Source organism: Mastomys coucha, unplaced genomic scaffold, assembly GCF_008632895.1.
Source record: "Mastomys coucha isolate ucsf_1 unplaced genomic scaffold, UCSF_Mcou_1 pScaffold11, whole genome shotgun sequence".
NCBI classification, from domain to species: Eukaryota; Metazoa; Chordata; class Mammalia; order Rodentia; family Muridae; genus Mastomys; species Mastomys coucha.
The window spans coordinates 7958615-7975861 of record NW_022196893.1 but is presented as its reverse complement, the minus strand read 5'-3'; the positions used below and the strand labels follow the sequence as shown (position 1 = coordinate 7975861).

The following is a 17247-nucleotide window of genomic DNA, read 5'->3' as shown; positions in this document are numbered from 1 at the left end:
GTGCGCGTGCGTGCGTGCGTGCAGGTTGGGTAAGTGCTTGTAGAAGCCGTAGCAGCCATTGGGTGCCTTCCTTGATCACTCTCCCACGTTTTTGAGCCAGGGTCTTGCAATGAGCATGGAACTTGTTGTTTGAGGCAGGCTGACTGAACAATGAGCTCCAAGGCCCACCTTTCTTTGTCTGTCAATGCAGTATTACAGACAGGAGCTGCTGTCCCAGATGGCTCTTGCGTATTGTCACCCAAGTCTTCGTGCTTACAGATACATTACTAGCTAAGCTATTTCTCCCACCCCTTGGTGAACCTTTTATTTTCAAATAGTTATAAATTCATATGCAATTACCCAAAGTTCAGAGACTTCCTGTTGGCCCCACTTCTCCAGTTTTCCAGATGGCCACATGCAAAACTAGAGTAATATCTCCGCCTGGACCCTGGCGGTGATGCTTTTGAGACAGACTTGTCACCTTGGGCTCCTCTTGTTGCTCATCTGCAGCCACTCCCTCTGCTCCTACTCCTTGACTGACTTGCCTTCCCCTAATCTGTTACTCATTTCAGCAGTCTTCTCCCATTAGCTGTGCTCTGTAAATGAGAGATAGTAGAAGTCTTTCTGGGACTGGATTTTTTAAATTCAGTGGAAACTCTCTGGAGAGTTTCAGGGTTGCAAATATCAATCATTTATCTGTCTTTATCGTTCAGTGGCCCTTCCATGGCATAGATGTACCAGTTACTTTGGGTAACTGCACATGAATTTATAATCATTTGAAAATATAAGGTTCACCGAGGGGTGGGAGAAATGGCTTAGCTAGTACCATAGTAGTAGACGTCTTTGTTTCTCTTCTCTCTGTCTCCTGTTTCTTTCCTCTTTCCTCCCCTCACCTATTGTGAGTAAAAGTATTACAGACATTTGTACAGAGGTTTTTGTGTGAGTAGAAACTTTCATTTCTCTGGGTAGATGCTAGAGAGTGAAGTTGCTGGATCATGGTTTTTTTTTTGTTTGTTTGTTTTTTTGTTTTTTTTGTTTTTTGTTTTTTTAAGAGGAAATGTCTAAGGTGTTTCTAGAGCTCAAGTACTGTTTTCTATTCACCAGTAGTATACCAGTGCTTCCATTTACCCAGATTCCACATTTGGTATCATTACTCTTTTAAGCTTTTCTGGTCAGTGTGGAGTCATCTTGCTATAGTTTTAATGTACATTTTCCTGTTGGCTAAAGATGCTGAGCTCATCTCCATTTCTGTTTAACAGACTATGTATCTTTGGTGAGTTGTCAGTGTCTGTCCATATTCCAACTAGATGATATCTATTGTTGAATTTTGACAGTTCTTATTGTTACATAGTTTCAGATATATGGTTCACAAATACTTCCTTTCATTTTGTCAACTTTCTTGTTTCACATTGAAGAACAAAACAAAACTTTAGTTGTGACACAGGCCAGTTTACTCTTCACTTATGGATCATGTTTCTGGTGTCTTGAGAACTCTGCTTTATCTTAGTCTTGGATGTTCTCTGCTCCACCCCTAACCTTCTTCTCAGTAACTTCTCCAGGATAAATGTCTGTAACAGCACCTCAGCAGACATGCTCAGGTGCCTGGTGAGAGAGAGCTCCCAGTATTTGCTTGTTAGGTGGTGCAGTTTGGCTGGATTTCAGAAGTCTCAGTGCTTTGTATGTTGCTCTTCTTTTGGTTAGAGAGGAACACTACTCAGTTTGCTCTCTCATCTCTACTTTGAAGAGTCTGTGGCTGGAGATGTGTCTTAATGGTACACACACGCACACACAGTGAGAACTGTAGATGCATCTTCTTCCTAGAAGCAGAGATAAGTAGTTTTCTTTGCTAATTGAATACTGCCAAACAGAAAGATATACAAATTTACATGCAGATATTCCAAGAGAAGTAAGTGGTGTTTAAAATTAACTCATAAATAGAAGAGTACAGAAGCCAACTTATTGACACAAATATTCCAAGAGAAATTAAGGGAACATGCAGTATCTTTCAGTAACTTTCTGTGATAATTTTTTTTTAACTAAAACTTTGAAAAATCACACCTAAACATAATCAGCAAATACCTATTTATCTGCCTATGCATCTTCAGACCAGTCATGTTCCCTTCCCTGCTATATTCTACAAAAGCTTTTGTTGTTCGATTTTGATTGCAGCAAGTTTCAAAAACGTAGTCCCCATCCAAACTTGAGTGTTTTTTCTTAACCCTTACTGCTTTTCATCTCAAATGAAGCCCTGGTTTCAGCTGGACATATCCCCACACTCATATTGATAGCCATTATCCAGAATGTTATTGCTTATGGATATGCCATTGCATGAGCCATTGCTACCATCTGCAAGAGAGCACTGTCCTTGCATAGGCTGATAGCTCCTTCAGCTATCAGGGCATGGGAGTACCAGAATCCTTTGAGTCCACCAAGAGTTTAGGGTTAGCCCTTGCAAGACAGACTTTGCCTTTTAAAAACAATGAACCAGTCCTCAGTATTTGAGAGGCAGAGGTAAGGGGATGGATCTCTGTGAGTTCAAGGACAGCCTGGTCTACATAGAGGGAGCTTGTCTCAAAACAACCAACCAACAAAAACAACCAAACAACAACAAAAATGGTAGTTTATTTAGAAACCAATACAGACCCATATCCTTTACTTAAAACACCCAGGGCTATCGCCTAGATCCTTGCATTTTGGGAGATTAAGGGCTTCAATGCCTGCTACGGTACCATTTATTAGTTGTTATTTTAGATAGTCACACAATGAGTTGGTTCATCTCACATTTGTTGTTGAATGAATCGCTTCCCTACCACCTCACAAAAGTGGAGGCGAATGAAGAAGAAACGTTGTTCTAGACTTTTGGACTTTAGAAATAAGGAGAAGGGGTTCTGGACCCTGAAGTGTACTCATTAGCAGGCTTCATCACAGCAGAAGTCCCTGTCCAGCCCTCAGACCTCCTAGTTAACACAGGGGGAGATGCAGTAGGCCTGCATTTGCCAACTGTGATTGTTTCCATTGTAAAAACAAAAGTAGCTGTTGATTTAATCTTGTTACATGGTGTTGATCTTAGAAATCATTGGATTCATGCTAGGATTTGGGGTATAATCCTGTAAGGATCAGACTTTCTCATCTTATTTATCCTAAGTCCTCTTTAATCTTATTAATTATGCCAGGCTATTTTCCCGAAGGGCTAGTGCATGCATGTGTGTGTGTGGGGGGGGTGTATATGTGCAGGTGTGTTTGCGTGCTCATATGTGTGCATACATGTGTGTGGGCGGGGTTTATACAACTGTTTTTCTAAGATAGCCATACCTTTGAAAGAGAACTTGAGCTTTCTTATGAAGAGCTACAGAACCCTTCACAGGTCTCCACATTAGCATTGCTTTTGTAAGCATGAGGTCAGTTCTATATTCGAATACCTAGGTTTGTAGCCGGGCAGTGACCTTTAATCCCAGCATTTGGGAGGCAGAGGCAGGCAGATTTCCGTGTTCTTGGGCAGCTTGGTCTCCAGAATGAGTTCCAGGACAGCCAGGGCTACACAGAGAAACCCTGTCTTGAAAACAAAAACAAAACAAACAAAAAAAATAGGTCTTGTCTGGAGAGGGACTCTAGTCTTAATCTTGGATTTCCTGAGAAGGCATTATATTACTCTGCTGAAGGGTGTGTATGGGTTGTGGTTGTATGTGTGTGTGTGTGTGTGTGTAAATTTTAGAGGCTATTAGAAATACTAGTTGAATTAATTATAAGTGTGATATCACTTCTCCTGTGGTGAAATAGAAAATCAGTTCTTGACTTTTGACCTTCATGCTGAAATTGTACTGAGTATGTTAGGAAGCAGAAATACACATTTAGTCTTGGGGCTTTTGTACTCACTTTGTAGACTGTAACTGAACGGAACATTATGCTCTCTAGTTCTTTTTTTTTTTTTTTTCTTTTCCAAAGGATATCATAATTGTCCATCCCAGCGATCAAAATGACAAATTTTAAGCAGCCACAAATTATTATTATTTGGGAGGTAGGAACTTTCATAATTGGATCAGCATTGTTATGATTGACTCAAGAATTATTGAGTGTGCTAAGTGGTTGCATACCCCTCAGGTTCTCTGGTGCTTGCACTCTAGTTTTACAGGATAGCACCAGTGTTTGTGTTTAACTAGCTTGCCCCTCATTATGCAGGTTCTTTTCCTTTTTTTAGTTGGGAGGAGGCTGCCACAGTACCTGTGTGGAGGTCAGAGAACAATGTGCAGGAGATGGTTTCCACTTGTAGATCCTGGGGATCCACCTCAGGGCAGGCTTGGTGGCAGGTGCCTTCACCCACAGAACCTTCTTGCTACCCTAATATGCAGTTTCCAGCAGGAATGTCAAATGCAGAATCTTTGAGTTGCTGTAAGATGGTGGTTTGATGTTGTAGGTAGAAAAACCCTCAGAGATATTCTTAGTTCTTACATGACTTAAGGGTTAAGAATATCTTACAATAATCTTATGACTTAAGATTTGCATATATGCCGAGTAGTGGTGGTACACACCTTTAATCCCAGCACTTGGGAGGCAGAGGCAGGCAGATTTCTGAATTCAAGGCCAGGCTGGTCTACACAGAGAAACCCTATCTTGGGGGGGGGGGTGAGTTGCATATAAACAAAGTGTGCCATAGCAAACTGGCTGGGTGGGGGAAAGGGAGCCTTTATTTATTTTTCATCGAATTGAGCCATTTTCCCTGCCCCCTTTTAAAGAGAACTCACTAGGTAGCTGGCCTTTATCTTGTATTCTTTTTAAGAGTTAGAGTTAGAGGCTCAGCCACTTACCTGCCTACAGTGACATTTAGGCATGTGTGTATGAATGTTTACTTTGGTTATTTATTTAAAAGGAAATTAAGGTAGCTTCTTTACCAAAATGAGAGCTGAATCTTTAGTCATCAGATTCTCTAATGCTGACATCATGATCTTAAAAAGTAGGAAGAAGACTCTACTTAGATAAATGAGAAAAACTTAGGGTTGAGGGCTTACTTTATTTAGGTGTAGGGTAATTGTGTAGGAGGGAGGGTGTTAGTTTCTAATCCTCTTTGGGGATGCTCCGTATCAGGCCTGCACAGGAACATTCAGTGAAGCAGCTCCTTTATCATAAAGGGAATTTTAATTTAAAAATGTTCTTGCATCATGAGCAGAGTAAGCGACAGACAGCTACACTGGGCATTTATCTCCTTCAAACCACATTACCAGTAATTGCTGCATTAAATCAAAGTCAGAAGAGATTACAGGTCTGAATAGAGCAAGGGGCTGGTGCCAACCCGAGGGTTCCCACACCGCTCTGCTGTTGCTGTCAGCCCTGCCCTTCTCTCAGTGGGAATGAGAGCTGCCCTGATGTCTGACTGTGCGTATGCACTGTAGGATGCAGAGTGATGAATGCAGTCTGGGAAGAGGCAACCACACTTCCAACACCCTACAGTCTCCTTTTCTGTTAACTCTTTATATTGGACTTAAGGGGGTGCTTCTAATTTATTTGGTACTACAAGGTAAATAAGAGGCATAAAAACAAATCATGTTTTCCTCTAAACTCACATATAGGTAATATTCCCTCCTTCCTAAATTATCAGAGATGATGCTGAAGATCATCACTATGTGGTGGCCTTCTTTGTTTACTAACTTAGAGAGCACAGCAACTGTTAGGTTCTCTTGTTACCTTCTTCCAGAGAAAGAATTCGAGGCAGAGAGATAATACCTCCCAAAACATAAGGCTCAGAGCCTGCCTTCAATATTTGACTCCATCTAGTCTTGCCTCACAGCCCTAGTCCCCAGCACACACTCTGGCTTAGACCATTCAGGAATTCTGCTGAGTGTCAGGGATATTAGGGGAAGAAAGATAGACTATATACCCCTCTCTTCACAAGATTGGAGTAACAGAAAGTGTGTACAATGGAACGAAAAGGTCACGTGCAAGTGGAAAGGGAGGTTCTGCTAGTGACACAGCCGTGATGATTAGTAACTTCCAGAGCAGCCTGCCGTTTTTCCTCTACCTGCATTTGACATTTTCCTCTCTATCCTCCATCTCCTTCTAAGAGGACAGGTTGATTCTTTCCCATTTCCCTTTGCCACCCCTCCTTCTCCTCAGAGCAGATAACTGACCTAAGACCTCAGCACTGAGGAGGGTGGGAATTAAGTTTTCTATTGACAGTTTGCTGAGATGCAGTTAGTACACAATACGTGATATACAGTGAAGTCACAGTTTGTTAAGTTTTGGCTTGTACACACCTCTGAAGTCATTGTCACAACTGAGATAACTAACAGGTTACAGATCTTCAGCGGATTCTTCATGTCCTGATTGACTTCCCCGCCAAGCACACTATCAAGTGATCAGTGATTTGCCTTCCACCACTATAGATTGGTTTGTACTTTTAGAATCTGAGAAAAATTTAACCATGGCAGTAAAAAGCCTTATGGCTGGGCTTCTTGTACCTGTTACCATGATGTTACACTAAAAGCTCATTCAGTTTTGCTGATGAGTCACAGTGTTCACTTGTGACTGTGGCAGTGTGTTAGGCGTTGTCTCCTGCGGGTGTTTGAGTTGCTTGTACCCTAGGTTCTTGTATAGTTGTATATATGAATATAGGTTCTTATTTCTCTTGGGTAAATATTAATACTAACAAGTAGACTGGGTAGGCTTTATGAAATATATGTGATATTTTAAGAAGTTACTAAGTACTGACTCTAGGTCAGTTGTACAATTTCTTATGTAGTTTGTCTTAAAGCCTGTGGTGGTTTAATATGCTTGGCCCAGGGAATGGCACTATTGGGAGGTATGGCCCTGTTAGAGGAAGTATGTCACTGTGGGCATGGGCTTTAAGACCCTTGTCCTAGCTGCCTGGAAGCCAGTCTTCTCCTGTTTGCCTTCAGGACAAGATGTAGAACCCTCACTTCCTATACCATGCCTGCCTGGCTCCTGCCTTGATAATAATGGACTGAAATTCTGAACCTGTAAGCCAGCCATAATTAAATGTTGTCCTTTATAAGAGTTGCCATGGTCATGGTGTCTGTTCACAGCAGTAAACCCTAACTAAGACAAAGCCCTTTATCAAATACATACTTTAGAAATGGTACCTTTAAATTGTGACTTGTTTTCCTCTCAGTGTCCATTGGTGATGAAAAGTTTTCAGTGTAGTCTGATTTGTTGGTTTGTTCTTTTATGGCTTGTTTTTAGTGTGTTTGGTGCTAGGGATCAGACCAAGGGCCTGGACCATGCTAAGCATGCACCTTACCACTGAGCAACACCCATAGGCTATACCATAGCTCTGAAATCTTGCTCAGTTCAAGGAATTATAATCCTGAAGTTTGTACTTTCATGTTTTGTGTTTTAGGCCTGTGATCTAATTTTCTATATGGTACAAGTATGTACATCAGTTCATTGTTACCACATGTGGCTATACTGATGTCCAGTTCATTATTCTGAAACTATTCTATCCCCGAATTGTCTTTATACCGCTGGATGCGTTTCTGGATTTCTCTTCCACACCCCTGACCCCACATCTGTATACTCATTCTTGTAGGGATCTGAGTATTATGGAGTCTAGTAGACTTGAGAAAGGTGATGAGCATCACAATGTCTAGAGGAAGTTCTTTACAATCCCTGCCTGTATAGAACATGGATGGCTCAAGGCAGGGGAAAAGTAAGCCGTGCATGGACTCTGTTCTAGGATAGGAAGTCAGTTCAAACTGTTCTGTACATTGATAGTAATCTCAATCAGAATACCAGCCAATTTTTTTAAAAAATTGACAAACCTATTGTAAGATTACTATAGAAATGCCAAAGATTTGGAATAGTTAAAATAACTCAGAAGGGAAGAAGGGTTCATTTTAGCTTACAGTGTCAGAGATTTCAGTCCATAGCCATTGGCTCCATTGCTTCCAGCCTGTGATAGGTAGAATGCTATGGTAGAGAACTAGTACAGGAATGCTCACCTTGTAGGGGATGGGAGGAAGGTGGATACAGGGATAAGATACAGTTACAAAGATACACTTGTATCCACTGGTATGTATTCCTCCAAACTGCACTGGTATACAGTACCATCCTTTTCCAAAAAGGAGGGATAACATAGTAACAAGAAAAATCAGGCAGAATCAAGTTCATCTGTTGTGAGGATGAACAATTGAACCCTGTAGCCTCTGTCTGGCATCTTGGGTGTGAGCTTTTATGATACTTCAGAGGCCGGCAACCCTTCAGCATTGCTACTTCAAGGCTCCTCTCTTGGGCTGGCTGCCCCCAACTGTCTGCTTTTTTCCTTTGGGAAAGATTTCATATTCCTAGTCATCTTATATCTTCTGGATCTCCATTATATCTACTCCTTTACTCTCATAGCTTCACATACTATCCTCTTAGGGGCTGGAGTCCTATGGTGACTCCAACTCTGTCACACATTTAGCGGCCCCTAGGTTTTCTTATGTAAATTTTGGTAGAGGACTTTATGACCTCTGAACTCTTTCTACACAACGGCAAAACCAATATCACACACATGACAGCAAAACTATCAGCTTGAATAGTAGTTAAAACTCCAGAACCAAAGTACTGAGATTTCTAAATGCCTAGATATCTGAATTTGGGAAACATTTCCTAAGTGATCCTTTGTAAACAGGGGACCTCTGTGTCTCTCTCTTCTCTTGGAAGCCAGTCTTTCAAATACATACACATGTTTATACTCTTGAGATGGATCGGGTCTGGCCAAATTTTGAGATGCCTCTGAGGCATCTTTCCTGTTGCTCTGCTGCCAGGTTTATTTTCCATCTCTTCAGCAGATATACTTTCTGAGGCCTTAACTTTATGCAGACTCTTGTGTTGGCCAAACTACAAGCTTTGAGAATCCTTGTGCTCTGAGTTTTGCCCCTGATTCTTAATTTTAACCCAGCTAAAAGCAGTTAGCAATAACCATGCAATACTCTACATATTGGACTACTTTGGAATTTATTCGACCAGATTAGTGTGTAATCTTTAAAGAAGCCTTCCACAAAGTCTCAGGGCATGGACAAAATGTAGGGTTTCTCTTTGGTAAAGTAACATGAGTGATCTCTAGTCCAGGTCCCAGAGAGTTGATGTGCCGTCTGAGACCATATGGATCCAGTCTTTCCTGTCCATATTTCTGTAGCACCCTTGTCTTCTGGCTTCCTACTGCGAGTTGCATAGTAAGCATGGTTCTCTAATTTCTCTAATCTACTTCTATTGTCTTTGATTTTAATTTCATATGTATGAGTGTTTTGCCTGTGTGTATGTTTGTGCATTGTATGCATGCAGAACTTGAAGAGGTCAGAAGAGAAAGGGCATTGAATCCACTGGAAATGGACGTAGAGACATATGGTTGTAAACTGGATATCAAACTCTGGTCCTCTGAAAAAACAGCCAGTGCACTTAACCACTGAGTCATCTCTTCAATCCCTAGCCTGCTTCTTCAGACTCTTCTAAATGTCTTGATAAACCAGTCTTAAAGGCTTACGTACTTGAGATATAATACTTTTTAATTATCAACTTAACACAGTCTAGAATTGGTGTAGGATAAAAATTTCAATGAGGGATTGTCTAGATAGGTTTGCCTATGCACATGTCTATTGGAATTATCTTGACTGTATTCATTGAGTTGTAAAGTCTTGCCCATTGTAGGTGGCTCCATTCCCTAAGGTTGGGTCCCAGACCTTGTAAGAATGGCGAAAGTGAGCCAGGTACAGTATGTATACATTTATTATCTTTCTGCTTTTGATTGTGGATGTGACTAGCTGCTTCAGTTTCTGCTGCCTTGACTCCCCTGCCCCCTAACCCCCACAGCCCCCCAAGATGGATTCTAATCTATAATTGTGCATTAGATAAACCTCCTCCCTAAAGGAAAGGAAGCTAAGACATCGGGATGTGCTCAGCATCAATCACAGCAGCATTTCTTCTTTCTGTGTTGGCTGCTTTTCATCCTCTGACAGTACACCTGACAGAACAGCTGAAGGAGGGAGTGTTGGCTCAGTGCAGAGGTAGTCATCAGTTGTGGTTGCCCCTCACCATAGGAGCTATTTCATATTTAAACATAACAATCTTCTCCAGACCTGCTTTCTTAAAATGATGGCAATTGTTTATTCATTGGATTTTGTGATTTTAGTTGGGATGGATTGGCTGGGCATAAGTATTATATAGAATGATCTCTTCATGTCTGGCAGTGAACAGGTTGTTTGGTCTTGGGGAGTCTCAACTAGAACAGCTCATTTTTGTTTCACTTGGTCTCGCTGTCACATTCTTTTATATAGCCCCATTGAGGAAGCTCCTGTCAAATTCTCTGACAGGAGAATTTGCTTTTCTTTTGCTAACTTGTAGTTATTCTTTGCCTTAAAAGTTACTTTTTAATATTATCTATCAAAACTTGAATGACTGTGATGTTGTCATTTATTTATACATTTTACTGTTTTTTTCTTTTGAGACAGGGTTTCACCATGCAACTCTGGCTATCCTGGAACTCACTGTGTAGACCAGTCTGACCTTGAGTTCCCAGAACTCCACCTGCTTCTGCCTCCCCAGTGCAGCTATTGAACATTTATTACTTATGAACAGTAAGGCTGAATATCCCTTCTTGATAATACATTGGCCCAGAAGAGTTTTAGATTTCAGAAGGCTTTGGGGACCTTGGAATACTTTAATAGACTGCACTGGTTAAATATTCCTAATTCAAAAATTTGAGACCCAAAAATGCTAAATCAGAAACTTTGAGTCGGTATCAGTGACCAAAGGTCATCATTTCTAGTTTTGAATCAGGGATTCTCAGACTACGCCAATTTAGAAAGACAACACCAAGAAAAGCGCTGTCAACTTGGCTTACGGCCATGCCTTTCATTTCTCAACAAAATGCTGTGTCCCATATACCAGTTTTGTTACTACATCCATTTTTTACCTATGTGTCATGTGCAGGTGTGTCTCTACTCTTTATTGTGATCTGTTCTGGTAGGCATCATTTGGGCAGTGTGTCTCTACTCTTTATTGTGATCTGCTCTGGTAGGCATCATTTGGAAGCCTTTCTCTTGGTGCAGAAAGCTCAACCATCTCATGCTAGAACCAACAGAGCTCTTCCAGCAGATAGTCGTACAAGCTTTTGGCTCTGCGCTGTTTATCCACCCTTCTGTGGGCTTTGCTCACAGTAGGTTTATTCACTTAGAATGCTGGTCCACTCTCAATCCCTTACTCTTCCCATTTTATCTGCCAAACTTGCTAAGCCCTCCTCATTTAGTTAATCATTGTCTATGGACTATTCCTAGTCTTCCTCACACCAGAAAATGAGAGGGTAACAGTAGAGAACAGTAGGTTGCTGCTGTATTTGACTTTATTTCAGCTGTCTTCAACAAGATGTGGCATTCATCACATATGATCCAGTGTCCCCTACTTTCTCTCCTGCATTGTCAGCTCTTTGGAAGCCTTCACACTTACTACACCATGTTGGATGCTCTGTTACTGTGAATGGATATTGACTGAATGAGAAAAATAAGGGTGGGTGAGCTATAGTAGGGCTTACACTTTTCTTCTCACTGTGATCAAAATGCCTGGAAGAGCAAGTGAACAAAGGAGGGGTTTAGTCTGGGCTCTTGGTTTGAAATTTGTCTTGTCGGGGGGTGGGGGTTAGGGTGGGAGTGGCTCAGCCTTGATGGCAGAAACTTGTAGCAATGACTTATACTAATTACTTATATCAGTAATTTTGAGAATGGTGCAAAACAAATGGATAGGTCCTTAAGCAAAGGATCTAGTACAAGTATTCCAAGGTTCACATAGGAATACCATTACAATCCTTGATGATCCTTACTGGACATGGAGAGAAAAACCTGTTATGTGACAAGTTTTCCTGGAAAAGACAAGGATGGACCACTGACTGTGCCATCAGCGACTGTCTGTGCTTCCCACTTGGGCCCAAGGCAGAAAGTTTTAGTGAGATTTAAATGCAGGTGTGGTTTCTACTTTTTATTTTGACTCACCTAGTACTAGTGTTGCAGGCCAGCACTGGGCAGTAGCCTCTGTCTGGTAAGTGCAGTCACGTTTTCTGAATCTTATTCTCTTTAGCCTTTGCATGTTTCTAGTAGCATCGGTAAGGGATGTGGAGTGCAGAAAAGTAGCAAATGCCTTCCTGTGCTCAGGGTCAGTGGACTCTGGAGCTCCACTTCATCTTGTGTTGTCTGCTCTCTAGAAGTCAAGATTCCCTAAGATTCTTTTTACAGCTCTTTGTCTTCTCTCTAAGTGTCCCTCTACCCATTTCCACCCTTCTGTTATCTGTTTTAGTTTGGGTTTGTTTTACAGATTTTATTTTTGGGGGTGGGGTATTTATTTTTGCTTTGTTGGGAGTTTGTTTGTTTGTTTGGTTGGTTGGGGTTTTTTTTGTTTGTTTTGTTGTTTTTTTTGTTGTTGTTGTTCTGTTTTTGTTCTTCATGGTAGGGTTTCTCTGTGTAGCCCTGGCTGTCCTGAAATTTGCTGTGTAGCCCAGGCTGGCCTCCCACCTGCCTCTGCCTCCAGATGCTGTCATTAAAGGTGTGTATCACCACTCTAGGCTGCTTTTATTATCTTAAATACACCATCACCCAAGCATTTCACCTTCTGTCAGTATCAAACTGGGCTAACTGGTAAAGGTTTAGGTTTGCAGACAGTTTATTATTATGGTCACATCACCATTTTCAGGTCTTCACATCAAGGAGAATCTTAGGGTTAGTGAGCAGCTATGCTTACCACTGCACCACCAATCAGAATCTCAGAAGATTTAATAGTGACCTAGGGAGCTAAGTGACAAATACCCACATGCCCAATGATGCGGTGCTCTAAACAACATATAGTGAAGTTAAATCATGTAAAATTCTTTGATTTAAGAGGGTATTTTGTGCAAGATTTTTATTGCAGAGACCTGCCCCTGCCTCCCATACCTTCTCTTGATACCTTAGGGTAGAACCCAGGACCTTCTGCATGCTAGGCAACTGCTTACCACTGAGACCTACCTCCATCCCTTTTCTGTATTTATTAATTTCAGAGGGGGCAATTAAAATGTACACCATAGGCTTTAAGATGTGGCCAGGCAACTGTAAGATGTTAGGAGCCTCTAGTGAGCTTCTTTCAGAGTTGACAAACCAAGTAGTAGAAGCAAGAATGTAGTGATAGGAAGCATTGTACAAGTGTCTGATGAGAGCATGTTAACAACGGTGACCCAGGTGTGGTAAATTGCTCACAGTGCTTCTTAAATTTGTCCTATGGCAGTATTTCACCTCTGACTTCACCTATACCTTTGAAGTACTTTGCAACCAGACTGTTTCTACTAGTTTCTCTAATACTTAAGCATAGTACCTAATGTAGAGTAGGTATAAACAACTGCCTTTTGGTATGGGATTGGATAATCTTGCTGTCTTGTGTCATGCTGTCCTTGAACTCTAAACTTCTTGCCTCTGATTTTTAGTAGCTGGGGTTTACAAGTATATTCCATCACACCCAACTGTTTTTAATTATATTGAATTGGTTTATTTTTTTTATCCTCATTGAGAATCAGTGCTGACAAGTTAGAGATATTCTAGTATTTGTATGGTCCTTGAGTCTGTGTGATGTAAGGTCCATGTTGTATCTGGAAGACCATATCTAGATATGCCAGTGCCAAATTAAACCTTAAAGAAAAGTTTCTCCTGAATACCCTTGCACTTAGTGTCAATGGCTGGAGAAGAAGAAGGCTGCACTTGGTATGGTTGGGAGCAGCCATGCCAGCACAGGCCCTTACTTACCTCACTAACCCCATAAAGGCATGTCCTAGCAGTACTGGTTCTTTCTGCCTCAGTAGATTAGGAGGTCTAACGCTGAAAGAAATTTAGAATTATCATTTTGAATCTTTGAATACTTGTCCCAAGTAGAGGATTTTAAAGAGGAGTAGTTTTGCCTGGTGTGGCTCTACAGCTGTTTATTTTCACCTTTTGTGCATTGTGTGTTATTTTCTAAGGACTACTTAGTTCTGATTGTAGATGAAAGCCAACTCCAGCCTTCTGTGGGCTGTCAGCTAACCTCACACCTGTCTCTGTTTGTTACTGCTTTTAATATCTGTTCCAGAAATATGTATGCACATATGTGTGCAAACAATGGTGGGGTGGGGAAAGCTGCTTCCTAAAAGGAAAAAAGCAACTGCTTCTCTGTAGTGACCTCTCTACCCCCACCTCTTCACAGGCAGCCACAGTTAATCCCTCCAAGTTTGACTGGAACAGCTGAGAGCACGCCCCGCATATTTGCAGGCCTCCAGTGTACTCATGTTGCTCAGAGTTGGGGCCACCTTCCTCTTTTCTAGCTGATCCTGCCAGCTGTCCTCACTCCTGTTAAAGCAGAAGGGAGCTGTGTGTTAAATGATACAGAAACATACAGTATCATGAAAGGGACCCTTTTCTGTATGTATCAGTGTGACTTTTTTCTGCCAGTTCTTTCTATGGCTGGGTTTTATGCTGTTAATCCTAACACCTGTCTCCACCGGAGACAGTGACAAGGAAGGGTGTGTGTGTGTGTGTGTGTGTGTGTGTGTGCGCGCGCGCACGCAAGGGAGGGCTAGAAAAATAATACAGTCCCATTTGCCTCCAATGTCCTAAGTTGGGAGCATTCCCTTTGACACACAGCCTGGGACATTATATTACTTCAGTCTGGATGCCTTGTGCTTCTGCCCTTGTTTGCTGCTTTAAGGAGCCAGAGGTCTCTTCCCTGGCTCTTCTTCTGCCTCTTGCCTTTCTGGTGGATCTGTCAGTTAAAAGCCAACCCCAAGCGCTGTCTTTAGTGTGTACAGCTAACTTAGTTGGAATATTTTGCTTTTCTTTCAACATCTCTTGTATGTACTTCTGAATCCTGTTGCTCTGAACTAACCTCTGACTTCACCAGCTGAGCCAGCACACCTCCCTGTGTAGACGGGGAAAGTGGGGCAAGGATTTTTTTTTTTTTGAGGGTGCTTCTAGTTCCCTTGGACAGGACACATCAGACTAGACAAAAACTTGAGGTGCTTTCTGTGCTGTCCAGATCTGGAGCCTCTCCCTCTGCTATGTATGGTGTATATTGCATGGATTATCAGTATCCTCTTGTCCAGGTAAGCTGGGTTATGACTCGTTTTCCGAACAATATTTGATTGACATGAAACTTTTATGGTAGAGGACAGGTTTCCTCTCATATGAGATGGTACATTTGGGTCGGGTTTCTTGAGATTTTTTTTTTTTTCCTAATTTGCGGTAGCAAAAGATTTTATTTTAATAGTGTTGAATAACTAGACAGAAGTGGTTAGCTTTTCAGTATTAGAAATTCTGAAGCTTCAGAGAATGTGGGTGCAGGATGGGATGGGCAGTATAAATGTACTTATCGTGCCACCATGATATAATAACCTTGAGGTTCTCTGGAGGCAACTGAGAGGTACAGGTGGCAGTCTCCAAATATTACTGTATTTTTCAGAAATTTTACATAATTGAGGCCATGCTTAGACTATTTTAATCTGGTTTTAGCCTACCATTTCCAATTATTCCATGGTAGAATTTGTGACATTTTCATTGTTAACTTGTTAAAATCCCAAACTAGAAAAGGTTAAGCCATTATAAAGTATACTGCATTGTGTAAATGCCTTTCAATTGGCAACAGTATAGGGAGTAAATAGAGAAGAATCCTGGATTCTGGCTCTAGCTAGGGTAGTTATTCTACACAGCCATGCTCACATAACTTCATTTTTATTGATTCTTTGAGTTCTGAATTACAGATGTTCCATGATCCTTAATTATTGTCCTTTCTGACCTAGTACCTAGTACCTAAGCCCCTAAGTTGTGGGTTGAGCAGAAATTCACAGGGTTAACAGAGCTGACCAGGATCTTAACCCATTGTGGGTAATCTCCCTTTTGTTCAAGCCTTGAAGCCCCAGTCCTGGAACCCTTCAGAGGTTGTTCTCTCTCTCCTTAGCTGTGTCCTGACATGTTGGTCTCTGTGTTTTATGGGCAGTACATAACCTTCCATGGGTTGTGATTTCTCAGCTGAAGTGCAGTGCACATCACACTTGCCACGACAAGGTTTGCAGCATTTATGGACTTTGTTTATCTGGGGACTATTTCTCTACTGACATCAGGGGTATTTCTTACAGCCTAAGGCTGGCTGTGTCATGAAACAGACCAGAAGCCAATCTTCTTACAAGTAAATACTGGTGGGTCTGATAAGTCCCAGCTGTGACCAGCTAGCTGCAACCACAGGCATTAAATCACTCTGTGGAAAAGTTCTCTTCAGACTATGACACAATTGAATAAAATCATTGGCAGTGAAACTTTGATTCATTCGTGATAAGATGAATTGGTGTGCTCTCAGTCTTTTATTCACTTGGATTTATTATTGGTGAGTATAGTGTTTAGTATTTTAAACCATGCTTTCCTGCCTTGCTGTGATTAGTGTTTTATTCCATCTAAAACCAGGGCGGCTCTGAGACGCGGGGCTAGGAGGGTACAGCTAAGGTTGCTTTCTCCATTCTGCCACACCAGTAGTAAGTTAATGGATTGAAAGAACAGTTTTGCATGGAAAGATTAAAAACTATTTTATGAACTTATTTACTACTTTTTGTATGGAACAATTTTCATTGTGTTTTTAAATGAGCCATAGATGGATGTTTTCTACACTCTCTTACTATGAAATGCTTTTTAAGAAGTTTCTATTGTATCATAATACTTGTTTTACTCAGAACTCACTGCATAATACTTAGACTTGTGTACCAATGCATTGTACAATGAACACATGTAGGAACAAGACTGAAGAGTGTTTTTTTAATGAGAAGATTTTTATCTACTTTTTAATTGAGTATTTCTAGAATTGCTAATGTTGAGATAATGAGACAAAGTAAGTTCTTTTCAACCAAAGGTAATAACGTGCCTGACCTTTCGTTGCTCTTAATGTTAATAAAATAATGCCTGCTTAAGAGCGTGCAGTTGAAATTTATTATTTTATTACTTATAATTCATGCAGTATCCAATCTGGACCAGATCAGTTTAAAAATACAGGTAGAGGGGCTTGAGAGATGGCTCAGCGGTTAAGAGCACTGACTGCTCTTCTGAAGGTCCTGTGTTCAAATCCCAGCAACCACGTGGCGGTTCACAGCCATCTGTAATGAGATCTGACACCCTCTTCTGGAGTGTCTGGAGACAGCTACAATGTACTTGCATATAATAAGTAAAGAATTTTTTTTTTTAAAGGAATCCTTTAAGCCGGGCAGTGGTGGCGCATGCCTTTAATCCTAGCACTTGGGAGGCAGAGGCAGGTGGATTTCTG

General features: G+C 41.2%; 1 protein-coding gene across 26 annotated transcripts in view; it reads left to right on the top strand.

Moving 5' to 3' along the window:
• Positions 1–17247, top strand: part of Rbfox2 (RNA binding fox-1 homolog 2) — a 234156-nt gene that overhangs the window by 135141 nt on the left and 81768 nt on the right. Inside the window, exon 1 of one of the 26 annotated variants that reach the window (XM_031348250.1) lies at positions 14345–14369. The exons of 24 other annotated variants lie outside the window; for them this stretch is intronic. Coding sequence is in view for 1 of the 2 variants with exons in the window: in XM_031348201.1 (XP_031204061.1) it covers positions 15005–15049 (45 nt within the window). In the remaining variant the exon portion in view is untranslated. Of the gene's footprint in view, positions 1–14344; positions 14370–14524; positions 15050–17247 lie in introns of those variants that run through there. One more of the 26 variants, XM_031348201.1, reaches the window with a different exon arrangement.